At 45.0% G+C, this 26,762-nt stretch overlaps 1 protein-coding gene across 5 annotated transcripts in view; it reads right to left on the bottom strand.

The window, feature by feature from the left end:
* tns2a (tensin 2a) overlaps positions 1-26,762 on the bottom strand; it is a 50,634-nt gene that overhangs the window by 2,828 nt on the left and 21,044 nt on the right. For 2 of the 5 annotated variants that reach the window (XM_041946302.1, XM_041946306.1), the window contains exons 4-27: positions 16,397-16,435; positions 15,894-15,935; positions 14,903-14,952; positions 14,329-14,512; positions 13,998-14,048; positions 13,641-13,763; positions 12,221-12,285; positions 11,688-11,771; positions 10,995-11,107; positions 10,037-10,097; positions 9,576-9,651; positions 9,078-9,207; positions 7,764-7,829; positions 7,053-7,169; positions 5,020-6,579; positions 4,554-4,719; positions 2,604-3,850; positions 2,328-2,459; positions 2,063-2,158; positions 1,882-1,959; positions 1,590-1,667; positions 983-1,151; positions 607-675; positions 269-298 (exon numbers count right to left, since the gene is read on the bottom strand). In XM_041946302.1, coding sequence (XP_041802236.1) covers positions 269-298; positions 607-675; positions 983-1,151; positions 1,590-1,667; positions 1,882-1,959; positions 2,063-2,158; positions 2,328-2,459; positions 2,604-3,850; positions 4,554-4,719; positions 5,020-6,579; positions 7,053-7,169; positions 7,764-7,829; positions 9,078-9,207; positions 9,576-9,651; positions 10,037-10,097; positions 10,995-11,107; positions 11,688-11,771; positions 12,221-12,285; positions 13,641-13,763; positions 13,998-14,048; positions 14,329-14,512; positions 14,903-14,952; positions 15,894-15,935; positions 16,397-16,435 — 4,826 coding nt within the window. The remainder of the gene's footprint in view (positions 1-268; positions 299-606; positions 676-982; positions 1,152-1,589; positions 1,668-1,881; positions 1,960-2,062; positions 2,159-2,327; positions 2,460-2,603; positions 3,851-4,553; positions 4,720-5,019; positions 6,580-7,052; positions 7,170-7,763; positions 7,830-9,077; positions 9,208-9,575; positions 9,652-10,036; positions 10,098-10,994; positions 11,108-11,687; positions 11,772-12,220; positions 12,286-13,640; positions 13,764-13,997; positions 14,049-14,328; positions 14,513-14,902; positions 14,953-15,893; positions 15,936-16,396; positions 16,436-26,762) is intronic. The other 3 variants (XM_041946303.1, XM_041946304.1, XM_041946305.1) reach the window with 3 other exon arrangements.

Below are 26,762 nucleotides of genomic sequence, written 5' to 3'. Positions count from 1 at the left end.
AGAGAATATTTAGCTTTGTCATGTGAGTAAGGACACACTGTGTCTTTGTGTCAGCCTACAGGGTTAACTAGAATGGAATAATTAGTATTATGTAATATGGGGTCATGTGGGACTTGATCTTCTTTGTTAAAACATGTTTGCTGGAATGATTCTGCCAAGGCTCTCACGCAATCTGATGCCATGCAGAGGCTCCAATAACTTCTCAGCCACACCCTTTAAATCCACACATGCACACACTCTTACTTTCAAAGGCAAACACAGCACTTACTTAACAGTGGTGTTGTCTGAGTTAGTCCACCTAAAGCAAATCGAGAGAGAGAGAGAGAGAGAGAGAGAGAGAGAGAGAGAAACCAGACTCAGACACACACACAGGCAGAGCTGCCAAACAAGCTGACGCAGCTGCAGCCTCGGCCGCAGCCGGCATGCTCGCGTCTCGTTCAGGCGCACCGACACGTGCTCTCAAAAAACAGACATACAGATCCATGCGAGGGCTCGCAGCAACAAATGCAGTGAGGGATCATGGGTGCAGTGAATGACCGTGGTGATGTGTCTCTAGATTCTGGTTCAAGAATCTGCCAGGATCCTTGACGTCTCTGAGCTGCCTACCTCCTGTCCTTTGGGTCGATGCTGCTGAAAGTTACACTGTTGACCGGGTAATGTCTCCTGAAGAAAACCCTAGAAGAGGGAGGATGCAGATCCTCAGTCATCAGTAAAATGTACTGAGTGCATAGCACATTAGCCCTTTAGTTGCAGCTACAGTGTTGTCCATTATCATTGTCTATTAAGTAATAATGCCTCAAAGGTGTTAATGGTCATCATATTTCTAAGTGGACACTTTATATTAGATTAGATAAAATTACTGTGATCCCTACGGGCAAACTGTGCCACTACATTACAGAACAAGATAAAAATAAGGTCATAGTTGTGAGTCCTGAAGATTCAAGTAATCACGTCACCTTTTTTTTAAGCATCAATCTCTTACCTGCGCTGGCTGTCGGTCAGTGTGATGCCCTGCGATGTCACCTTGAACTGGACTACAGTGGCGGTGGGACGCGGGTTACGACCCAGGGAAGCATCTGTTGCCTTGGCGATGGCCTGGGGGCCGGTCAGAGACTCTGTTTCCACAGAGTTCAGGTAGAGGACGTTACAGGCTGAGGCGAGAGGGACAGACAGAGAGAGGTGAGTATAGAGACCAGTGCAGGTGGACACAGCTTCCTCTCTGAGCTGCCCAGGCTGCTGCACAGTACACTGAACACCGTCATAAGTTTGGTTCAAGTTATGAATACTACAGTAAGATATTGCAGCAGTATTTCCATCTCCTCTTTATATTTATATTTGCAGTAATACTGGTAGATGTGGTAGATGCATTAACTGCTGTGTATGCAGAGTATTATCTGATCTGCTTTCTACCTGGTTGTTGGATACCCTTCAATTAATACTACAAATTAAGCTCTATCTAAGGTTGTACAGTGTAAAAATAATACACTCCACCTCTGTAAACTATATACATTCATAGGGTGACTCCTCCTAGAGGGGAATCTGTAGTACAACACTGTGTTTTTGGAAGAGAAGGCAGGATGGAAACAGACCTGCTCCTTGTTTCAGCAGGTCAGCAGCGGTGCTGATGTTACTCACTGGTTGAACCTCGGGCATCTCCCCTATCAGATCTGACAACATGAGGATCAATAACAACCAGTTACATCACATAAAAGTCCTCCTATTGTTATTGCTGTAAGGTTTAAACAAACATTTGTTTGATCTATTCAAATGAAATCAGCAGAAATTTAATCATCCACTATTTTGACAATCTTTTTCTGACATTTCATAGACAAAATGATTAAATGGGATAATTATCAGGAAATGAATTGAAGGAGTACCAACCTTTTTCTGGGATCTTCAGAGTGCAGGGCAAAGAGATGGGCGTGATGGAGTGCTGGTAGACCAATGCAGAGAGACTCCCTGTGGATAACAGACGAGAGTAAATATCCTTTACATTCCCTGAAGGTAACAAACAATCGCCTCCTCCTAAAGCTGGGGAAGGACTGCAGACTGGAGAACTTACCAAAGTAGGGCTCATTCTGACATCCTTTAATCTTGACTCCTCGGGGGCCTGTTTCTATCAGGAAGTGTCTGACCAGCTGTTCCAGGGGGTCGCCCACTGTGACAGCAAAGAGAACAAGTTTTAAATCTCATTGTCTACCAAAGACAAAGCAACTGCTGCATACATGTAATGTACCACAAATTGAAGGGCTAGACTGTGCTTCTGTTACTGGACAGAAGGAATAAATATGTGGCAATAAGATATTTAAATGACATGTCATTTTCACCCTTGCTGTTGTGGTTGTTGACATTGGGAGGAGGTGTAGCCACCTTCAGGGCCAGGCCATAGGCCCCCTGGAAAGAGTTACTGTCCCTGATCAAGAAGGTTCCTGGCTCTCTCTCCTTCAGAGCTGCGATTGCTACAACCAAACACAACCTAAATATTAGGAATTTCCTGTACTGTGACTCTCGGAAAACAAAGTGTTCTATCATGGCAAGATTTTTCCTTAAAGTGGGGATAAGGACATCAAAGGGAATAAAGAGCTTTACCCTTTCAGACCCACCTTGCTCTCTGGAGATGCCGGGCTTGTACCAGAACCTTGAGCTGTCCTGAACAAACTTCACACTGACCCTATTCCCATTCTCAGCCTCCACAGATGACTCGGCATCATTTTGGCCTACAGGGGGTGCAATTTCACCCACGGTGGGAGAGAATGTGACATGGTGCTGATGCTGACCGGTACTGGTAGTGGAGGGAGGCACATGGCCCACCGCTGGCCTCAGAGTTCCCATCCCATCATTAGGTGAACTTGACTGGGTGGGTGGGTGGCGCTTCTCTGGCAAAGGCGGCTGGGGGTGAGGAAGGGGGATGGAGATGGTGGAACAGTTGGAGTAGGAAGACGGGTGACTCTGAGGAGTGTGAGCTGAGTAGCAGGGCCTCTTGTTAGTGTCCAGAGCAGGACTGTGTCCGGCAACACTGTGCTCCATGCCTGGGTAGTGGTGGTGTTGGGGTCCCTGCTGCTGGATGTGGTTCGGATGGTGAGGGTCAGACCCACCCAACATCAACCTCCTACCCAAAGTGGCAAAGCCAGGAACTGGGGCATCTGAGACTGGGGAGCCCTCCATACTACTGGGGATGTGCTGGGGGGACGATGACGAAGCTGTGGTTGGAGATGCAGGGGCAGATGTAGTGTTCAGGGTAGGGGTGATGGGCTTTGGTGTTTCTGGGTGTGGTTCCCTGGTTGGAGAAGATGCGATGACCTGTGCTGGGGTCAGTCTTGTCAATCCAGAGGCTTGGGTTTGAGTCTGGCTCTGAGGCTGGGACACTGCCTGAGCCACAGTGGAAGGCACAGCTGCAGCCTCTGAAGGGTGGGGGCTCTGGAGAGAGAGGGGGCCAGGATGGGAGTGTGTATCTGGTGCAGGTGAAGTATGGATAGGGGATGAAGGGGCCTGGCAGAGTGCCCTGTTTGATGTGGTTGGTGTTGCAGAGTCAAAAGATGAGGTGTTCTGCGTTGTCGAAGCTGATGGTGTATCTGGACTACAGTGCTGCTGTTGGGTGGTGGGTGGTGGGTCTGTTGGTGCAGTGCAGTGGTTGTGGGGTTCTCTTTGTGTAGGTGTGGTTGTGTGTGACTGTGTGTCTTTGATGGCCTGTGTGGGGGATGATGGCTCTGCGCTGCTTCTTTGGTTTTCCGGGGACTCCTGGACAATCATATCAGCACGACAATGTCCTCCCTGGGGCTGGGAGGCCTCGTAGTCACTGCCGATGATGTCTGTGGTCCGGATCTCATACTCTCTCCCTCCTGGACTTGGGCTTAAACAGACACATACCGTATGAGTACTACTGTCACAGACCTGATTGAGATCTAGCAAAATGTTCCTAAAATGTCAACTCTGACCTACTTCCTGAATTTATGTTGTTTTAAACCCAATTTCACCTTGCTGTACCATGTGTTCTGTGCCCGGATATGTTATCTGGATGAGGAAAAACACCTGCTGATGCAAAGTGTAAATGCACGGAGAAAGCACTGTGACTGGATGTGATCAGATCAGCTAGACCACATGTGTAAATGCAGTCCAATCACACTCTTAAGACAAAAAGTTGAAAGGTCATCTAATCCAGCCTCCTCCTGCAAGCTCAGGCACCAATTAGGTAATAAGGTTTCCTTCTTAGCAGGAGCTACACAGTTCCTGACAGAACATTAATGGCACCTACCCACGGCACTGCTTCCGTTGACCTGGGAAGCACCGTGTTTGTTGGCAAGCCTGCCACACGTGGGCCAAATCAAGATAAGGTATAAATGCCAAGGCCTGTGGATCAGATAGCATTGTCCCAATCGTGTATCCAGATACAGATCACACGTTACCAGAGCTAAATGGTCCAAGTCACCACAAAGGCCTAGCTACTAGTATTTCCCCCAGCTCAGATGCTGCCAGCATAGAATAGCCAACCCTGGTGGTAAGGATCACTCCAACCAACGCTACTGTCCCTCTTAGTAGAACAGTAAATATAATACCTTTCCTGTGTGCGTAGAGGGCTACTGGTGTGGACAGGAGTGGGTGGTCCAGACATGTCAGACGGTGTGGAGCACGCTGCATGTCCATCTCTGTGGACCCTCCTGAAGGAACCATGGGCAATGTGATCCCTCCAGCCCACACTTTCACCAGAGCTCCGTAGGCCATCTGGACACAAAGGGAGCAATGGCATATCTTTATAAAAAAAAGTGAGCTCAATTGAGACATTATCCGTTGGGGTCATAGTATTTCCTACCAGTGTTTGTTTAAAATTCAATGCTTGGTTTTTTCTGTCAAGTGGTGTAAAAATCATGAGAAGATGGCGTGAGTAATGTGTTAGGCATGTGTCTAGTTAAGCACAAATTATTCAGTGCTTGCTGTTGTTGATTATGGATAATTGATACGCTCCAAATTCCCGTTGTTCAAGCAAAACACATTTCTGAGTGTCTCTGTTTTAACGTGACTCACCAGTGTGTGAGTCAGAGCCATATGACTGCTGGGAGTCTGGATGGGGGTGGTGGTGGTTATGGTTATGCTCTGCTGGCCCGTTGCTATGGCCACAGGACCCAGTCATGGAGGAAGCCGGAGGCAGTGGGGACGTGGACTCGGACTGGTAGCCTGAGGCGTAGCCCCTGCTTTCAGACGGCGAGGGCTGGTAAGGTGAGCAGGGGCACACCTGGCGGGGGGTTTGGTAACCGCTGCTGCTGCTGCTGTACTTCAGGTCCAGGTGGGAATGAGCGTGGGACCTTGACGCCTCTGGATAAGCCGGGTGACCTGATGGCAAGGGGTCAAATGTGAAGGCTGGAAGATCGTGACCCTGTGGGCCGTAGGAGGCTACGGTGGCCCTCCTGTGCCAATATTCAGCCTCTCTGTCCCTCTCCCACTGCAGCTCAGCCTCCCTGTCTCTCTCCCAGTGGAGGGACAACTCTCTGCCTCGTCTCAGCCCAGGATCCCTCTCCCAGTGGAGCTCTGAGCCTCTGGGTAACTCCGCCTCCCTGGCTCTCCTAAGCCCCACCTCCCTCTGCTGAAGCTCCGTCTCTCTGTCCCAGTGGAAGCTGTCGCTGCGGTCCAGCCTCAGGCTGTGATAAGCTGCCGACTCTTCTCTCCTGATGCTGCAGTCTCTGCAAGGGCAGCCAGGGGGTGGCAGACCATCCATTAGCATTATGTCGTGGTAAGTAGGGCTGGTGGAGGGTTTGGGGTGGTGTGAGTGGGGATGGTGGTGACCGTGAGGTGGAGGAGGGTGGTGGTAGGGACCGTAGTCGTCTTCCCGACAGTAGAGGCGACCCGGCGCAGACAGAGGGTGGTGATGCGGGTGGTTGTGAGAGTGAGGGGTAAGGTCTGGTGATGGGTATGGACAGATATGGCGAGATGAGGGAGCCTCCGAGCAGGAGCGGCGTAGGTAGTGCGCGGGGCCGCTCTGGCGGTCCCACACGAGGTCTGGAGGTGGGAGGGACTGGTGAGGGTGGGGGCTGTAGTGCTGGCACAGATCCATGTGTGATGGAGGAGCAGCTGGGCTGGGGCTGGCAGAAGGGGTTGCCCCGTAGTGCCCGTTGGTGCCAGGAGCCCGATCGAGGCAGTAGCCATTAGGCATGAGGAGTGTGCGGTCACAGCCGGGCTCGGCACAGCGCTGGGACCGGTAACCATCCCGGCAGGAGCAGGACCGATTGAGCCTCAGCGTCCCAGAGGGCAGAGAATCTCCATCATCCAAGATGGCAGTTTCTCGCTCTCCATCTTGGTTTCCCTCTATGCCTCCGAGAAGACGTTCGAGCTCCTCTCTCTCCTGTCTGGTTGGGGGCGGCAAGCGAATGGGCTCCTCCTGGCGGTCAGGATGAATGGATGATTGGTTTAAGTGGATGGAATGGGCAGAGTCAGAGCCTTGGGCGATGAGATGATCTGGCCTATCTTCTGCGAGGCCTGCCGCTGGGTTGCTGCCATTGGTCGAGGTGAGAGATCCAGAGCTGGGTCCTCTGCGTTTTTTTATCTGAGCGTACAGACTGCCATCAAGAGGACCTCTGGTGTGGGCAATATCTAGGACAAAAAGACATATTTAAGATCAGCTCTTAAACTGACAGCACTTATTAGCTATGTACAGAGGCAATAATGAGCCTGTCTGAACTTAATTCATAGCTGTTGTGTTTTGGTTGTCCTTTCATCTCTCCATGAAATCTAGGCTGTCTGTTTGACATTACAGCTGTGGCAAGTGCAACTGGAAAGAGGAAACCCTGCATTTTCCTACTCTGCAAGAACAAAAGCCTCCCATGACATCTGAATATACTGCTGAGTGTGAAACTCCTTCAGGCATTTGGTAAGAGGTTTCAGGACATGAAAAGTAAACAAAAACAATATACAAACAAACAAAAAAACATTCCCCACCCCTGGTTTAGGGTTTAATAGAGCTGAAAGCTTAGACAAAAAGTGCAGACTTCTTGTAATTATCCCCCATTAGTGATCACTTCACATGAAACCGAGATGGGATAGGAAAGGAACAGTTGATGTGTTACCCTCCAGGCTGTCCTGGTATCGCTGGTTAAAGTTCTCATAGGAATCCCAGCGAACCACTGGGTCAGCGGTGTTGTAGTCGACTGTGACAGCCGGGTCGTTCTTCTGGTACTCGCGGCCTGAAGAAAGACACAGTACATTTACATTCATTAGCATTTGTTTTTGCAAGTATGAACTAAACCTTTGCAACAGAACAGATATTCAAGTAACAAAATCTCAAATCTCAAAGATTTTTTTTTCTCTGTGGCGACACCTATGATGATAAGCGGTAACTGCAGCGTCTTCTGTGTGACGTCAGTCAGTTGGCGGTTGGCTCCTGGGCTACGCCGCTGTATCAATTCCAGGTCATTAGTACACATGAAAGTGAAAAGAGAATGATGCCTTCTGAGACGTAGTCTTGCAACACTAGCAGAGACAAAACAGCATCCCGTTTCACATATAAGTGAGTTGAAGAGCGGGTCTGTCGCATTAGCTCCGCCTACCCCGTCTCACAGACCAACCACTGCTGGGTGATGGCAAACCCATCGTTTGCACCAATTGTGATTTTTACCGGGAACGTCACCATAGACACTTTGTTTGTAATACTGCAAATGCACAGGCTCATTTACCATTGTGTTACCTCATTCAGCGATAGATTGTGACACAGATGTTTATTTAAATCCAAATCTAGGAGATTATTACTTTAAGATGAATTTAATGCAGAGTGAACCAACCTTTGATTTTCTCAGGGCCGGAGGAGAAGACAAACTCAACTGTGGCGTCAGAAGGAAAACGCTCATCTGGGTTGAAGAAAAGGAAAAAAAATGCTCACCAAAACATAAAGGGTATAACATTTTCAAATTCTCAAATATCATGGTTAACAGCTCTTTTTTTAATCGAAAAATATGCTCATGGAAGTTTCTAAATTCTCCCCACACATCAGTCCTTAAATGTAAATGTTATCCCATGAGACCCAGGTTTAGGAGAGAATATGACTGCTGCCATGATTTGGGGAACCTCCAGAAGGAATCAGTGTTCTGCTCCAATATATCAGATACACTAATACGTTCCACAGATGTGTTCTGAGCTGCACGAAGCCACAATGTGCTCATGTCCATGTGTAATGCCTCGTTTAGTGTAATGGACTGACAACCACATTCTCAGCTCCACGTGTTCTGTCATTTCAGAGAATGTGAAACCAAGAAGGAAATAAGGTAATGAGCATATTCATCACAGACTTAAGCAATAGAACAGAGCTCGTTGCACCTCCATTACTCTCTCTGAGGGCGACACTCCCTCCCTCCACACAGTACAACTCATTCTGTATATATTCACCTCCAGGATGGGGATTAAGCTACTACTATTAAGGGATATATCCCTTATATATAACACATAGCAAACCACTGTGAAAAAAAGAGCTGCTATCATGTCAAATAACTGTATGTGACCCTGCCTGAATGATAATGTAAGACTGTCTGAGGTTGCAAAACCAGGCCTTCAGCGAGGACTGTCACCTTCACTAAAGTGGGACTATGCATGAAACTTGCCAGAAGAAATCAAAAATCCTACTTCTACAAATTAGAAATTTCACTCATAAGCAATAAAAAGCATCTTTGCTCATCTCAATACACTAAAATACACTGTTTGGTGCTGGGCAGGCAATATACAGTATGTTGTTACAGGTAATACTCCAAAACCAAAACAATGGGCTGAAAGACACTACAGAGTTCAGCAGAGTTGTGGTAAATCTCAGTGGGTTCAAACGGCCTGTTTCACATAAAAGGAGTCACATGATCTACTGTGAATATAAAAATATTGGTTATAGCTTTTTAAAGGGGATGCAGATACACCTGTAGCCTTATTATGTCCCACACTACACAGGATACCTACTGAACTGGTCCTCCCATATAAGGAAATGCTTATCAAATACTGCAGTACCAATGTGGATTAGGTACAGCTTAGTCTCCCTGCCACTGTCATATGATCTACCCAGTGTGATTTCTAAATTGGATCAGCCATTTCCTCTTCTGCCATATACATGACCTTACCTGTACAAGCTTCATCCAACTCCCCTTTGCCAAACCAGAGCTGGGATCCGTGGATGGTGCAGGTGTGGAACTGTAACCTGAACACAGTGTCTCTGTCAGCACTCTGGGCTCTCCTGTGGTAGCACTTGACCTGCAGAGGGCAGCAGAGGAAGAGGAAGAGGGGAGACAGATCTCAGTGCATGTGGGATAATGAGGGCTCTGAGTAGTAAATTTAAGGCTTTGTGCTCCAAAATGAGAGACACCTACACTTTCCAAATGACTGACAAATTATGATACCCAGTTAACGAAGTGACAAAACCTGTTCCCAGACCAAAATGTACACTTCTGGGATAAGACATGGAAACTTTACCAAAGTTTTTCAGTACATGTACTTTTCATTTGTAGAGTATTTCTTCTGTTTTTGATGTCTGCTGAAGCTAAAAATGTATTAAGCCATGATTACAGCCCCACCCATATCAGGGGTCTGCTGTTTGTCATTTCCTTCCCATGAGAACTCACCATGATGTCACCCTTCAGCAGCAGCGCCGGTTCGATGGTCACACACAGACGCCTGCCTCCAGTGCCTTGCAGGTCACTGCAGACAACACAAGCAGATACAGTATATGACCAAACATGGGCAAACTGGCACCCAGACTACTATGATGATACAAATACAACTTTTTACAAAGAGAGCTGGTTGATTTTTAGCACCATCTCAATCATATTTTCAGCTGACTGTGTCTATATTCACACGTATTAACTTGGAGAGGCCTTGAAGTAAACAGTTAAGGTAAAGATCGGATTAAAAGCTGGACTGAAGAAGAAAGACGCCCTTTGTGTGACTCTTTCTTTTACATCTTTAATTACTCTGTGATGGTGTCGAAACTTCAGATCATGAAAGAAAACACCCCAGAGCTAACAAAAACAACCCGGCTTATCTGTGCTTATCAGTTGGCCATATGACAGCGAGACAGACTCACTATATGCCTGAAGTGTAGACCAACTGCATGGACTGGTAGATCTTCAAGAAGGGGTAGTAACCTAGGAGGAGGAGAGAGAAATTTAGACATAGCCAGCATTATCAGCATGAAGACAGAGGAATGTGCTGACTGCCACCCCCGCCTTCTGGACTTGATCATCAGATTAAAGATAAACAGACTAGTTTGTGTGGGTGGAGGGTGAATGTGACCATCTATGAGAGCTGCAGTCAGCAGCATTGCAGTGATTCAGGAGGGAAAGCCTGACTCACAGCACCATGCCAAGACAAGCATCACGTCACATGTACATTTTATCTGCATGTATCAGACAGGAGATCTGAGACAGAGGGTACATCTCTGTTTGTTTAACTGTGTTCACCTCTCCCTCTGTTATGTCTTAGTCTGTTCCACTGAGGAAAAGGAATCAAGGAAACATCATGTGAAGCTACCTCATTTCCAAATGATGGAGGCACAGCTGGATCAGCTGACAGTTAGCTTCAGTAGCTCTGCAGCAACTCTTGGTGCCTTGGACTTTATATTGGAAGATAATGTGATGTCCAAATTATAATGCCCTCAGTTACTGCTACCAATTACTACCACATGACAGAATGCCATGTGAAATATGAATCTCTGCATGTTTGTCCTTAAAATCCATCCACACATGGATTAAGAACTTTCTTATACTGTATCTGTTGTATTTATACTGTCCATATATGTCCAACAACAGTTTGTAAATGGATGTTTTGTTTTTTAATTTACTCATTATTTGTGTCTGTAATATTGTGTATATAAAATGATTATTTAATAGTCTGGGTTATGATTAAAATGTCTCAGGCAAAATATTTTAGTGAAAGTGGGAATTATGTATTTCTTATAATTATAAATCTAAATTATATATGTATTATAATGGATATATGTTTTGTGCTTTGGTGATTTGACTAAAAAGACTAAACATTCACACCTCCTTCACCCTGGAAGTTGGGGAGTGATGGGATGAGAACTTGGTGGAGGAAGAGAGGGCTGCTGTTCATCTTGATCGCCCCGGACAGAAGCCCCCCAAAGTAATAGATATACCTGAAATAGAGAGAGCAAGAGAGAGAGTCCATATGATATAAACCAAGTGAGATAAAAATGGGGGATATGAATAACAGATGGTGACTGAGATCATAAACAAATATCTTTAAAGGAGGGTAGAAAAATGCAAATGGCCCTGGAGCAGACGATGCTGCTGTCAGATAGCAAGCAACAGTGGTTTCTTCAAAGGAGGAAGAGAGGCAGGTAAAAAGGAAGGCACAGTAAGGCCAGTCAGGCGCCATGCACAATACCAGACCTCTGAGACTGAAGCAGCTAAATACAATTCAGCCATAATTAATCTGATTATTTTCGCCTGTGCTTCTCCTACTGTGACATGTAAACATGTAATGTCTGCTGTGACAAGGAGGAAACCTGAGATTAATCATAAATCAAATCCAGCAGTTGGATGTATGAAGAGCTTGAAGTGAAAAAGCTGCTTTCTCTTTCTTTTCCCTTACATAGGATGCTAACATGGGGGGATGCATTCATTAACCTCGGCTATGATGTAGGATACCCTCAACCACAGCCCCCACCCATCACCCCCTCCCCATTTCCCCTCATTTCATCCTGTGGCCTCTACCTGTTTTGGGACGGCTGGAGGGAAGAGGACACCTTATCTTCACAGAACTTCCTCATGGCCAGAGTACTGAGAGCCTGGTCCGCCCTGCACATTAATGCATGCAAAAACACACACACACACACACACACACACACACACACACATACACACACACAGAGCCAACAATTTCCATCATGGGACTTGCACCAGACTCTCTAGATGCCAGAAAGTACATGGAGAGGATACAGCTGGCATTGGTCACAGGATAGACTAGTTTCCACCGTTCCTGTACAGAATCCACAGGGCTTAATTTATCAAAAGACTTATCAACAAAGTCTGAATGGAAATCATTGTGCTGCATTTACTTAAACTACAACACATCAGTCACTGGACTGCAATACGTCTCTAAACGTATTTGGCATGAGTGCTCAAATAGTTGCATTATTTTGCACATCTGCTGAATAATCTTTAATGTGTTCCATGTGAGGATACACTGCATGAACAAGAAAATGTCAAACTGTGGCTTTGGATGTCTCCAGCACACACACACTCACCCTGCAGAGATCTTGCTGTAGTGCATGTAGGCTGCAATGATCACCCCTGTTTTACCTTTGTTGCCCTGCAGATGGGAGAGGAAACAACATTAGCAAAGTCATGATGTGCTGATTTCATCCTCTGTGGTTTGTACTAAGACAGCTGATTTTCACGGCTCGTAAAACCTCACAGTTTTGACTGCAGGGCAGATTTTTGATTGAGACATGGCTACACGGACAGAAGGCAGAGACACAGAAAGATGTGGACAAGCAGTCTGAAGTCAAATTAAAAAGCTCCCTGTGGTGTTTTTTTTCACACCGGGTGCTCCGAACTTCCTGACGCATTCCAAAGACATTCCAGCCTCAAATTCCTAATGTGACCCCTCCAGATACCAGTAAGACGGCTGCCCCTCCACACTGAGCACAAATTAAAGCTTGTTTAGCTCAGTATGTCTCTCAGTGGAAGATTCTTCGTTGACACAACGTGTTTATCCCTGTCCCTGGCGTGATCTGCAGCTGGGAAAGAATTGCCTGTAGCTGGAATGTTCTGGAGAGCCAGCAGACCACAGAAGTAGTCTGGTTTAGTATTCAAATTCTCCTGACCAAAGCCAGTAAAAAAAAAAAACACCCAGACAAGCCGGTGGAGCTTGGTCGCCCTCAGTGTTAGCTGGTCACTGCTTGGTGGAAAAGCTCAAATTGCCACTAATTTCCTGACAGAACGACTTCATGAAACACTAAATGATGTGGAACGATGTGGACGTTGATAAAGTTTGATCTAGGCTATATGGTTAATTTTCAGGCGAGGGTGGAAACAGCTTATTGAATTATGTGGTGCACTCTGCAATTTTGGTTTAAGTCAAGTTATGTTTTAAGTGCAATATGTAACTTAATTTATTGTTTACATCAGAGACAGTGACTGGAGAGATTCAACTTGTACAAGCAAGTGAAGGAAATTGTTACTGACTCTCATCTTCAGATGTATCCATGATGGCAGTTATCACATGTACATTAAGCCTTATAAGCATTTAGATGGCTTTATTTCTGTTTATATTATGTTATGAGCTATCTGTCAGTGGTGAAAGTACATTTAGTGTACCGAAGAATAATTGTGATACACATGTATTTTTCTTGAGCATTTCCATTTTAAGATACTTTACACTTTTACATTTTAGAGGGAAATATTGCACTTCTTACTCCACTACATTCATCTGTCTGTTGATTAGTTACACAACGTATTTAGTTATGTAACCTTTACTTTAAGTGCTTAAATTGTTGACACCATGAATTTGAAATCATCGTCAGTAAAAACTAGCAAATTAGCATCACTGTCAATACAATACGTGTTGCCCATTACAACATTTTGATACATCTGTCTGTTTCAGAGTCTGGGAAACAGTGGGACATCCGTCCGTAAAACCCTGGCGGCCCCTTCAACTCTGACCTTGCAGTGCAGGACCACCACGTGCTGGGGGTCAGAGGTCAGCCACGTCTCCATGGCCTTACATATGGCACAGATCTTATCCAGTGGTGGGGCGTGGAGGTCCGGCCAGCCAAAGTCATGAACCTGGTGGTCGAGACGGAGGGAAAGATCAGGAGATTCAACTAATTAAGCAAGTGTATCATATATATGTGGAGCATTTCTATGTGTTTTCCATCTCATTTGTTTATTTTCTGATGAGTTCACCTGCGTATGAAATGTGCTGTACAAATAAATCTGACTTGGCTCCACTGAAAGGCTGTCTCAACACGACACCAGTTACAACACCAGTTACGAGATGTACAAGAGGAAGAATCCTACCTTTGGATTTATTCGGGAGATGTCGTGGCGCCTCTCGGAGAGGTTCAGGAGCTAACACAGAAGAGATGTAGCAGGTTATGGTTTCAGTTATTTTATCACGAGTGTGACAGAAAAAAACGAACAGACTGCTAATTTGTGGGTTGCTGAGTGTATTTTGCGGCTTCCTGTGGATATATGTCAAACACATTGTCTCTGTTGTCTATTGTACACCAAGCATGTTCATCTGAATGAAACAAAATACTCTTAGGACAGAGGTCAAATTACCATGGTAGCAAATACCACAGACAAACCACAGACAGAGACAGGGTGAGCTGCGTCTCTGTTCCCTCACCAGAAACTTGTCCTGGTGTTTGGACTTGAGCATGGCAGCCACCTCCTTCAGGTTGAGACGGTATCTCTGCTCCTCCAGCTTCGGGGGGAAGAAAACGGAGATGATCCTCTCAGTGATGTAGGTCAGATCGAAGTCATAGTGGCGCTCCATCACCCTCTCCATCACGCGGTCCACACTGAAGCTCCTGGGGGAACAAAGGAGGAGAAACGGAGGAGAAAATGTGAGCATTGCTGCAGGTTGTCATCAATGTTTCACACACAGTCTGATGAAAACTCTTGGATGGATGGATGGAGAGAAAGAGAAAATAGAGGAGGGAAGTAAAGAGGAAACTGGATACTGCATGTGACATATAGGTCAGATCAAAAGCCAACTTGATCCATCACACTGATGCCTAACCTTCTGGAAAAATGAAGGAAAGCAGGAACAAGTGAAAGAGGGCAGAAACAAAGAAGTCACACTAATCGTAGTGAAGTGTGATCTACGGTGCTGAGCTATAGACCGTATCTGCATTTGCCCCCGAGCAACAGGCACTTCAGTAACATGTAACATAAGAGATGAATGAGATGACCTTTACCTCGGCAGGGTGTTTCTCTGTTTGGTATAGGTCAGAGACTTGGTGGACCCCTGTGGGACAAAAATAAAGACACATTTAAAACTCAGAGCTTACACATAATTAACGATCATTTCAATGATTAGTCAGTTTGGCCTATTAGTGGTGGTGACATCCTTCAGTCTCTATTCGTGAGTCATCAAGTGACAACTTGTATGACATGTTTCCTGTAACTGCCAACACCACTGAAGGGGCCATTTAGACTCTATGGTTCTAGTCTCATCACACTCATAAAGGAAGAACTGATTTTGATTCTGCCATAAGTGTGCAGTGATTGGACATGATCAACAATACAGTCCACAATTAACTGAGAATTGTCAGTCCTAAAACCAGCCAACAATTGAAAAGGTGATCTGCAGCCAGCATTGGTGAATTGTGGGATACGCTTGGCCCTGAAGTGGCACTGGGAGCAGTGTGCATCCAGTGTACTGCAGGTTGCCATGCTACAAGTGTGGGTAATTGGACAGACCAAATCCATCTGTCCAGCACAGTGCACACCTGACCTATCCTGTAGCACCACCAGGGGTTCCCAAATACCCCTTTAGAAGAAGAAGAAACCTTTCCTCTAGTGCCACCATCAGGCCAGATCTTTGAACTTTGACCCAAAAATATTAAAATCTGATTCAGATCCATTCAGTTCCCAAGAGCCTACTATCTTCCTATCATGGCGTGTTATGTCATTAAGCATCGCAGCCTTCAGGAGTCAAAAGCTTTATGGTTGTTTCTTATTTTCGCAGAGACTCATAATTGGTCTGCTCTCACTTTGGTTTGTTTAGTATGTGCTAAATCAAATTTAACGCAGCCACAAACGGTGTATCCCTGACAGGGTTGGAAATTTCCAAGATAGATAGAATGACACTGGGGACGTGGGGGGTGGGGACAAGGGAAGATGCAAAGAAAAAGTATGGGGGTGAGGCGGGCTAGGAGAGATGCTGGGAGGTCAAAGTGTGCTCACCAGGTGCTGGGTGTGTCGAGAAGGAGCGGTCCCTCTACGCTGCTGGATGCAAGAAAGGAGCGGTGACGGGATAAAGGAGAGGAGAGGAGAGACGGGTGTGAAGGGAAGGATGGTGGGAGGACGAAGGGCAATGGGAGGAGGTTGAAAGGAGGAGAGAGAGAGAGGAAGAAGAATGAGAGAAGGGGGAGAGAAGAAGAGGGGAGACAGAGGAAGGAATAGTTAATTAAACAAACAGACTCTCTAATGGATCAACATTACTACTTCCTGTAGCAACATCAACTTTCCCCCCCCCCCCCCGCACAGGAATCCTGCAGTGCTCGAGGAATGAACCCAACTCAAACTGGGCTGAGGGCTCGGCTTCCCAAAAGGAATTCAGCAGGAGGAAACCATACGGTGGTTTTGGGAAGCCGTGCCTTGTAACTGAGGCTAGACAAAGAGGGAAAACTGGTCTTGTACACAGGACACTCTCAGGGAAAAGAAACGGGTGTGTGAAAGAGACTTACCAGATCATTGGAGGGAGCTGGGATGCATGCAGAGGTCACCTGCAACACACAAAGACGGCCAAATGTGAAAAGAAGAGATCACACACACACACACACACACACACACACAAAATCCATCCATCCATTCTTTATGCTTCAGGACAGAAGGAAGGAGTCAGATGTGGGAAATGATTAAGAGAAAATACTCCTTAGACAAAAAGATAAAGATGGAAAAATCCACAATAAACCAACCATAGTTTGACTGGTCATTGGACCTGAGGTCCAGCTTAAAGGAGCAGTTTAACATTGTGGGCGATATGCTTCTTTGCTTTGTTGCCAAGAATTAGATGAGAAGCTTGATAAGAGTTCACGCCGAGGAAATTCATTTGTTACAACAGCAAGAATAAAAAGGAAAGGTAGAAAAGGTACAAATAGACAATGAAAAAGATACTAAATTTGTTCCCTTCACTCATGGAAAACCTGGAAAACTAGCATGCCGTGCTGAACAGATAATCGTGACACCAGTAATGTGAGGTACAGATGGAGATATAGTGGACAAAGGATGTTTGTTGACTTCAGCTTGTCACTACGGTGACAGTACCTCACTCCATCACAAACCACAGTTTTTTACAGTTTAGTCTTTGCAAGGGTGAAATAAAGGTGTGAACGCTTTAGCTGTCAGAGCCAGGCTATCAGTTCCCCCCTGCCTCCAGTCCTTCAGTTAAGCTAAGCTAATTATCTCCTGGCTCCATTTTTAACTGACATCGATCCTCTCATTGCACAATTTCAAAAATGTCATGCTAATATATTTATATTATATTATAGAAAAAATTAAACTATCCACAAAAGAAATGAAAGTCTAGTAAATAAGTAGCTAGCTAACTAGTAAAGTACTGCAGGCATTCACTTTTGTCCCTAAAACAACGCAGGGGAGTAAAACTTCATGCCAAAAGAAGAATAATGCCCAAATTACTTCGGAAGGAATTCTGGGATATCAATCAGCAATAACTTCACTGCCTCTGTGATGTTTGATTGCCAAAAAAATCCTGACATTTTAACCTTGTATGTCACTTTTGTCAACTACTGCTGGGAATGCTTCCCATCTTAGATTAAGATAGTATTTCACCACTATCAGACAGCTCAGCAGCTTGCTGAAGCCAGACTGGGGGAGGAACACACAGAGCCACATGATGATGAATCGAGCACAAACACCGTCTGTAAAACCACTTAGATGTTCTTAAGTGCCAAGGAAATACAAGTACAGCTGATGTTGGAGAGCATGTTTACAACAGGCAAGTATGTGCAGACGTGAAGCCAAACACACAGCTACGCAGCTGAAGGAGCAGTGGACAGAAACGCGCGCGCGCACACACACACACACACACACACACACTGATTGGCACATTTAATTCCCATGTCTGTTATGGGCCTACAGGTCAATGAACTGTGACCAAAGGAAGCTGGAGCTGGACAGCAGCCCTAATGAAGGGGGCCGAGGGCCACAGTCATGCTTACGTAACACACGCAACACATGGACACACACACACACACACACACACACACACACACACACACACATACATAAAGCAGTGTTACCGCTACATGGCCCTTTCTGGACTGTTTATTTGGACACAGGAAAAGGGCAAGGGCTTGTGTATATCTCATTGTGCACAGAAGGGAAGTTACACAGGCCCTGAACCTGGGGGTGTGTCACCACAGTGTGTGTGTGTGTGTGTGTGTGTGTGTGTGTGTTGTACAGTTCGTGTTAATCTTTCTTTCTTCCTTTCTTTCTTTAGCATCGGGCTCAGTCTTCTACTGCTGCTTGTGCGTAACAACAGACATCAACAGGAAGGCAGAGGAACAGATAATGAGCTAAAACGAGACTTGCCGTGTTTGACAGAAGTCGCAGGAAACAAGTTCATCAGCTATCAAATGACTAACTGGACAGTGTTCCTGTATGACTCACTGAGAGGATTAATGTTTTTTTCCACCTCTGTAGGGAAATGAATCTCAATCTTATCCTGTGTTGTGGTTCTTTTTTATCCCCAGTCTGAACCCAATAACTGTCTCGATTGGTTTGGGCTGGGTCAGGCTCTAATTTTGCTTAGTTCCCTCTGACTAAAGCTGGTCTTTTCTCAAATCAGAACATGTTAAACAATGCTTTGTGTTTAGACAGCACATCTAAGAGTTCCTGCTCTAAAAGACAGCAAGTTTCACCCAGCGACATATGAAACTCATCTACTATGATAAAAATGTGCCTTTCAATCATGTCACTGCTCTTTAAACACTGCAGGGCTGGGTCTGATTTTGGGACGCTCTGCATGCTGTACCCCTCCTCTGTCATTCTGTTCAACAACTCTACATTTCAAACTACCATGGCGAGCAAGCAATTACCGCCTTCCTGTCAGGGTCAGATACATCTTTCTCTCCCTTGCTTTTTGACTCATTTTTTTCTCTTCTACGCTCTTCTTTCTTTTTCTGGGAACAGCCAGCATTACTGGCAGTCTTTTCTATTTTCATTTTACATATCAGGCATTTAGCTCAAACAACAGAGCAGCCTGCAATAATGAGCAGATCGGTGTTGAGTGTCTTAGTGAAGGACGGAGACTACATATGTTTCACATCTACATGTGGAGGTAGGGTTGAACGCCACTGAGAACTGGTAATTCTCAGGATAAAAAGAGATTATGGGACTTAATCATGATCAAGGTCAGCTGGGCCTGCTCAGCATTTGTACATGACACAGAGCATGACAGGTGGTAACTTACTGAAGTGAATCATGTACAACATTAATTGGAAGCATGTGCATTGATTGTATTCCTCTACTCATTTTCATAACTGTGACTACTTCCTATCTGCATCTAAATCTCTTCTCCACGATTTAACTTGGCTCTCTCTCTGTCCATTTATCCCAGTCTCTTCAGTCTCTTACTTTCTGTCCATCCAGTGCTGAGAATTACCGCATCTTTGTCTCTGCCTTCCCACTAATTAACCTTGTTTAATACACTCAAGCCAGGAATTATACTCTACCAAACATTATGCATTCTAGTGATGTTGTAGAACAATGAAAACACTGTACAGTATCTTCATCTTCATGATTCTGATACTTTGTTTGAGTAATAGCATTACTTTTACATTTAGTCATTTTATTTGGACATCAAGTAGAAGATACCAAGTGCATGTTAACAGAATCTGTAGAGTTAAAATCTATGGGCTATTTTTTCTGTCTCTCAGGACGACATCACTGAATCAATCAGAACTGGTCAAACTGACTGTGTGCTTTAGAACTTTATAAAGCAATGATGATGGTTAGGGGTTAGGGGTTAGAGTGATGGACAAATATTTGAGTGAATCTGCTGTCCCATGAGCATACCACGAGAAGGACAATTTAACTTGGGAAAGTCCTGGGAAAGCTGGGAGGTTTGGCAAGTATTGCATGTCACCGGTTGAGCAGACGCCTCATTCTTGCTTTGCGGGGCTTCATGTGTGCAATGTTCAAAAGAAGCCATGCCACAAAACTCCTAATGAAATCTGGTGGTATTGTTGGAAAATGCAGCAATTCAAATACCTTCTAAGAAGAAAAATCAAAACCTTCTGGGATCACCCACTGGTTCCAGTTTCTCCTCACTTCTGGAAGTAGTCCATTCTGGCCCACATTGTTTCAAACTTCCAGTTGTTATGACTACAGTTATCCAATTTTGACTGCATAACCTTTCCTGCTTTTATTTCTGAATGCAGCATCAATCAGGCATTACCTGGGTTGAAGCTGCCCACTGACCCTTCCTTTCTTCATCTCTAATCTTTCCCTCTTCTCTTCCATTTAGCCCTCTACTTCCCTCTCTTCCAGTGCCCGGTGGAGGGGCCTGCTGAGGGTGGCTGTTAGGCCAGAACAAACACACCACACCAGATTCCATCTCCCCAGGCCAACACTTACGCACAAACTTCCTGCTAATAGACCTCCACCCATCGCTCTGCTTCTCTTTTCCTCTTGCCTCCTTTGCCTGTCATCTTGTCTACCACTCTATCTGGAAGTTCATTTCTCCCTTCTCTCTCCTTTTTCTCAACTTGTTCCCTGTATTTTCATCCCTGTCCACTTCCCTCTTACTTGTGCTTTTCTGCTGCTATCTCTTTTGTGTTCTCCTACTTTCCTTTCATCCAAATTCTGTATTTTCTACTTCCTCACTTTTGTTGCTGTTCCTTTCATGTACCTCTTCCTCATCTTTTTCTTGATCTAGTCTCTCAGTCCAGTTTCTCCTAATCGCTCTCTCTCTTGCTTTGTTTATCCTCTCCCCCTCCTCTTCTCTCGATCCCAATACTTCCTTCCCCTTTCTTCTCTTAGTTTGCTTTCTAACAAGCACCTTCCTGTTTGTCTTCCTCTTGCCTTTCCAACTTCAGACCTAGCTTTCCTGAAATCTTTTCATCCACTGCACCTTCCCTTTGAACCTCTGCTGTTCTTATGTCTTCATGGTCCCTGCTCTTGGAAGTGTCTTAAAACTGGAAGGTCACATGTTTGATCCCCTGTGACCATCAGTCACCAAATATCCTTGAAAAACACAAACACTCATGACTAGCTTGTTCTAACTTGCTCTGGATTCAAGTGCTGCTCACACGTCTAAAAGATTTTTCATATAAAGGAAACATTAACTCTGTTTTATTCTTTTCTCTGTTTTCTCTGTACAGCCTATTTTATACACTTGTCCCCCAGCTCCTCTTAAAACGCTGCCCTCCGCGGCCTCCTCTCAGGTGGGTCCAGCTGGCGACTCTCAGACAGCCTTGACCCCCGTAACCCTCTCCTCCGTGCCTCCACCCCATCCCTCCTCCTTTCCGTTCCCTGCCCTCTTCCCTCCATCTGCCAACCCTCTGTCCTCTTCCTCTCTATCCTTTTTGTTTTGCTGCAGTGGCCCTGGCTCCTCCAGCTCTTTACATGTTCTTTGATCCATCAAAGCCAGAAGAAGCATAGCTAATGGATAATGCACAGCTCTCTCCTCTCAACGCATGGCTTAGGAGCTGTGGGCTCTTGGAGGCATAACTAGGGGGTGAGGTAGCAGCCTTGGTATGTTATTAGTGTGAGAAACGGGTGTGTGAGGTCTATGTTTGTGAGTGCCTGTGACAGTATGCTTGAGAGCTAGTCTGTCTCTGTGTGGGGATACAGTATATGAAAATAAAATATGTTCTTTATGGTAAATAAATACCTAAAATTCACTGTCCATATGACTCATTGCTTGCCCCACCTTCTATACTCCATACGCTGCTCTGTGATTTAGTCACGTTCAGTATGCAAACCTTAAGGGAAAATTAATTAAATTAATTTCCTGTTATACAGCACAGTTCTTTAAAGGTACTTTTGTCATCTCACAGGTGTCGGCTTTCTTTCTTTCAGAATTATAAAATGTTTGACCAAGGTGAAACCGATGTTTAAATCCAACATTTACACAGACTGTGCCACTCCATTCTGCTCTTCTTCTTCCTTGCTGGGATGTATGTTGACATAGGCTGCAGCAGTGGCCACGCAGTCTGTGGAAACGCTGGATTTAAATACTCCTTTTGCCCTGGCAAACCCTTTTTTCCCTAAGGTTTGTATAGGCAACGTGAGTAGTGCTGAAGTCACCATGCCCTGTTGCTGTTTGGCTTAACTTTGGCAACTTAAGTAACACGTGCAATGAGTGAGATAGACAAAAACAAACTCGCACAATGAAAGTCCTGCAGGAAGGATTCATAGTTCACAAAGAGCAGGTACCGAGATGTGAAGGTCACTAAGACTGCGAGATTCTGATCCAAACATATCTGCTCCTTACACGTGAATGCAGCACTCGTGCAGCATTTCCTTTGATGGTTAGCCTGAGGCTTAACAGTCTTCCCATTCCTTAAGTGCCCATGGGATGGCCAATCAGAAAGCACTGATGAAAGCTGCAACGAATCAGCAGTGAAAGCCCATGCTGGCCATGACCTTGTGTGCATCATCATCGCCATCATTGGCGAGCGAGCTACAGAAGAATACAGAGGGCCTTGAAGGAAACAGAGCACGGTGACTCTTACAGAAATAAGAGGCCGCATGGGGCAACTTTTTCTCTTGTTTGAGAGAACAATGGTGATGCAACAGGTGTGTCAACATCAATGGAGCATCTGCAGACAACTGATTCATGAAAACAGTACAGACACACAAGACTGCAAAACAGAACAAAGCAAGATCACAAACTGCTGCCATGCTAATTTGTCAGACATAAGTAACAATTGCTACTTCCACCCAGCTCAAGCACACGTTCTGGTTAACATAACAGAGACCGATACCACCCTCATGCATTCTGAGAGCTTGAGCACTATGGTATACAGCATCATTATGTCTTACACCTGTTTTCTGTCATGGTTCAAATTCCACATCGATGAACAGTAAAACAAATGTGTTGTATGTTAAAAGTTATCTGAGTCTATTAAAATCATTCTAAAAAGGAGGAAAAGAAATGAAAAGACTGTTTTTTCACCATGGGACTGAGGGTTGGCAATAACATGCTCTATTTCTGGACATGGCACATGTCTCCACCTGTTGACTTAAGCCTTTATGGTTAATGTGGGTGGAAAATACTACCTTTGCTCTTACGTGTCTTTGTTTCAAAGCTTGCTCAGCGAGGTAAGGGGAACATTTGGTGCACTCAAGATGATCGAATCCCTCTTACTTCCATGCTCGCTGACTGCAGTTGTGCTGGAATGTCAAATAGTTTGGAAAGTTGTTTGTCATGTGGGTTATACGCAGACTCAGGATTTCTGTAATAGTTACCATTGTTCAGTTTATCACGCTCTTAAGCAATTAAGTATCTCTGTTTTAAGTCCTATAGCTTCAGAGTTCTAGCGTGGCATCTAAAGCTACAACACACATGCCATCTTCTGTTAACTCCATGCAACCATGGAAACAGGCAAACTTTGACAGAAACGTAACGTGAAGACGGACTTAAACTTTTTTTGGATGTCTGGCAGTCAAAAGTGCAGATGGTCTGTCTTTTGCTCGATCCTGCAAGACAGATTTAATGGCAGTTTTGAGAGTTACCTGGCTCAGCTTTATAACTATACTTTAAATGCATCCCACATGTCTAATGCCTCTTAATCATGACAACGTGGACTTCATAAGAAAACCAGAAAGCACCCAGCCTAACACGAGGGGACCTCAAGGCCACGGCTAAGCAAAAACAACACCTATGGGTGAAAACACTTGGATCCTCTGGACTTAGGAGTCCCTCATCACACTTATAGTACTTTTCTCTACGTGACACCGGCTAAACAAAGCGTCTGTCTGTGTCGTCTTTTTTATTTTTCTCACTGTTCAGCACATGTTTCCCTTCTCTCCCTCTTTGTCTCTTGTTCCCACACTTTCCTTTGACCCCAAAAGGAAAGAAAGGGGTCTCTGTCTCTAGCTGTTTCGTTTTCGCTCCAAGCAGCTGAGAGGGAGGCCGAAGATATCACAGGTCACATGGGTCCCTGCGGTGGAGCTTTAATGACCGAGTGGGATGCAATTCCCTGTTATGGAGCTGGAGACAGTTTTGACAACATGCTCATGCACAGATATACTTGTGAAGTTATGCAGATGGAGGGCACAAGCAAGAATGCACACATGTTGCTTGTATAGAGGGTTTCTAGGTATATGTAGAAACATACACACACAACTCACCACAGCGGTGTTCTCATGCACCCATCTTTACCCTCTTTCCAAGCCAAACAGCTGAAGACTCGAAGCCGGACAAAAATAAACATGGGTAAATAAACAAAGCAGGAAGACATGGGTCAGGATGAGATTGGGAGAGATCAACAATGGAAAATCTCCTGAGAACCAACCAACATGGGGCATTATTACAGATCTTCAGTCTTTCCCTCCCTGTCTGCCCTCTGTGGTTGCGCTTCCCTCCACCATCTCTGTCATACATCCTGTTGAAGAAGGCTCAGCTACAATTCCCCAAAGCCCAAAGTCCTCTCCTCTTTCTATATTTGCAGCACCCTTCATCCTAAACAGCATTTAACATATGCGCAAAAATGCATTCACATTTTTCAGCCAGACAATGTGCATTGTTGCAACAGTTGCTTTAGGGGCCATCACCCTCTGCAGTCAACCACAGCATATAAACAAGATGACTGTGTGGTGAAAGACGGTTTGTCTTCCTGTAATTTTTTTTCTTCTGTTTATCGTCTCATCGAGGCCCGAGGAGGTGAATTTAGACAGATGGGACATGAGAAAAAAGGCACAAAGACAGGAATACCCCATTGGTAACAGGCACACATCTGGTGGACCCCTACAGCAAAGCTGTTGTTATACTTAGAAAGATCAATATCAATAGATTGAGAGCTGAATTGTTGATCGGTGGACACAGACTTTGTGATATCAGTTCTAGTTCCTTCCAGATATTCACATTTCTTTACATTAACAAACTTTTTACGAAAAAGATAACTAACTCCTGAAAGCAAATACAACAGTACAGACAGTCGTATCACTGAAATCTGTGACTCATGTGCTGTACCAGTGTGAGTATCAATATTTACGATCCCTGGTAACACAGATATCCCAACGGTCTTTTCCTGTTAGATTCAAGATAGGTCAAACACACCGGCCAATTAGTGAGGCTTATGCCCCTGCTGGTGCACATACACACACACACAGACTCACGCACGCACACACACACTGTAGTGGACTGGCGAAGTCCCAACTTGGCTAACTTAGCTGTCATGCTTATGGTTTTAAGTCTCATCAACATCGCTCACTCACTTGCTCATTCCCTTGCTCAGCCCGTGCTCGCTGTACACACGTACACACACACACACACACACACACACACACACACACACACACACACACACAGCTTGAACTCAAAACATGCCAGCCTATCTCGGCAATTACCAGAGCTGTCTGTGATAAAGTGGCGATTCCTTTAGTCAGGAGAGACAGCCATAGTCCCTGTAGCGGTGAAACGATACATTTGGATCATGTTATCCTGAATGACTCACACTGAGTACAGGAGTATTTGCTGAAGTGCAGGGCCTGCAGGAGGGAAACCATAGTCCTGGGATCAAGGCCATAAAACTCTAACCAGAGATTACTCACTATTGATGTCAAACCGATCCCCCCCAAACTGCATTTTTTTGACGGTTTCCACCACCTTCTGTTATCATTCAGCAGGTTGCTCACAGCAAACTGAATTAATACTGTGATTGTCTGGTTTTCACTGTGTTGTCACTCTTACAGCCTTGGCACTGCAAAAGACTAAAAAACTAAGCCGTTGTTGACATGTGACATGTTTTGACAGCAGTGAATGACAGGTTCCTATAGGAAGTGTGCAGAGTGAGGGGGATGTTGGGTCAGCTGTGATGCTGAGCTGAATGTCAGGAAAACACAGCACTTTTTTCAGCCATTACACCACCGTTCCATCTCTTCATCACTTCCTCTGTTGTGTTTCTGTCGCACAATACAGTCAGTCAATACAGTTAGCTTTTCTTTAAAGAAAGAACATGGTTCTAGCAGTATCAGAGAAAGAGAAAGTAGTTTACTGTGTCCTCTGCTCTGAATTCATTTTCTCTAAAAATTCAGAGCGCTGGGGAGCAGGACTCTAAGCACATCTGTCCTGATGAAAGGCTTTCATGTTGGAGAAACATCAGGAGGGTTATGTTGCTCTTCCTCTCATCCCCCAGCATCCTCCCCCACTTCCGCTCTGTCTATCTGTACTTACATCCTCTTCTTGTAAAGAGGAGCAGGCAGTGCACACAGTTCACAGGTTAGCGTTCACTGGGTAAGGACAAGAGACAAGGACGGATCCTGATATATAGAAGGGAAGCAGGGATTGTAATTACTGTGATACACAGCTGTGAACTGCCAACATACACCATCTGTAGGACAGCTTACCAGTCAACCATTTTTCCAGTCAGGGTTATGAAGTGGACAATATTAAAGTTTGTTAGTGCACACTGTGTATCATTATTGATGTTTGAAAAACATGTGTCTCTTTGCTGGTCATAAAAGACCACAGAGGCTCAGTCGATCTAGTGCAGGGCTTCTCAAACTTGTCACTGAAAGGTCTGCATCTGATTTTGTATTCAGAGTCAGTCAGATCTGGAACGACAAGGCTCAGACAGTTGGTCCATATTTATTTCTCACTCAGACATTTTCTTACAACCATATTTACACAGCTACTGTGCACCAGAGAAAAGGAGACACATTCTGTATCTGTGATTCAAGACCTGGGAGTGACAGCAACAACATACAACACTCTCTGCAGCAGTTAACGTCGCCATGACAACGATGCCAACAATAAGCTACATTACAACCACATTCATCAATATTTCCACTTTCTCACAAAATTAATGTTATTTTTAGTGTATATAAGTGTAAACGGAATTCTAAAAAAACCCGGAAAAT

This window comes from Chelmon rostratus, chromosome 10 (genome assembly GCF_017976325.1).
Source record: "Chelmon rostratus isolate fCheRos1 chromosome 10, fCheRos1.pri, whole genome shotgun sequence".
In the NCBI taxonomy this organism is placed as follows: Eukaryota; Metazoa; Chordata; class Actinopteri; order Chaetodontiformes; family Chaetodontidae; genus Chelmon; species Chelmon rostratus.
The sequence above is the reverse complement of the archived record's forward strand: the minus strand, read 5'-3'. Positions and strand labels throughout refer to the sequence as shown.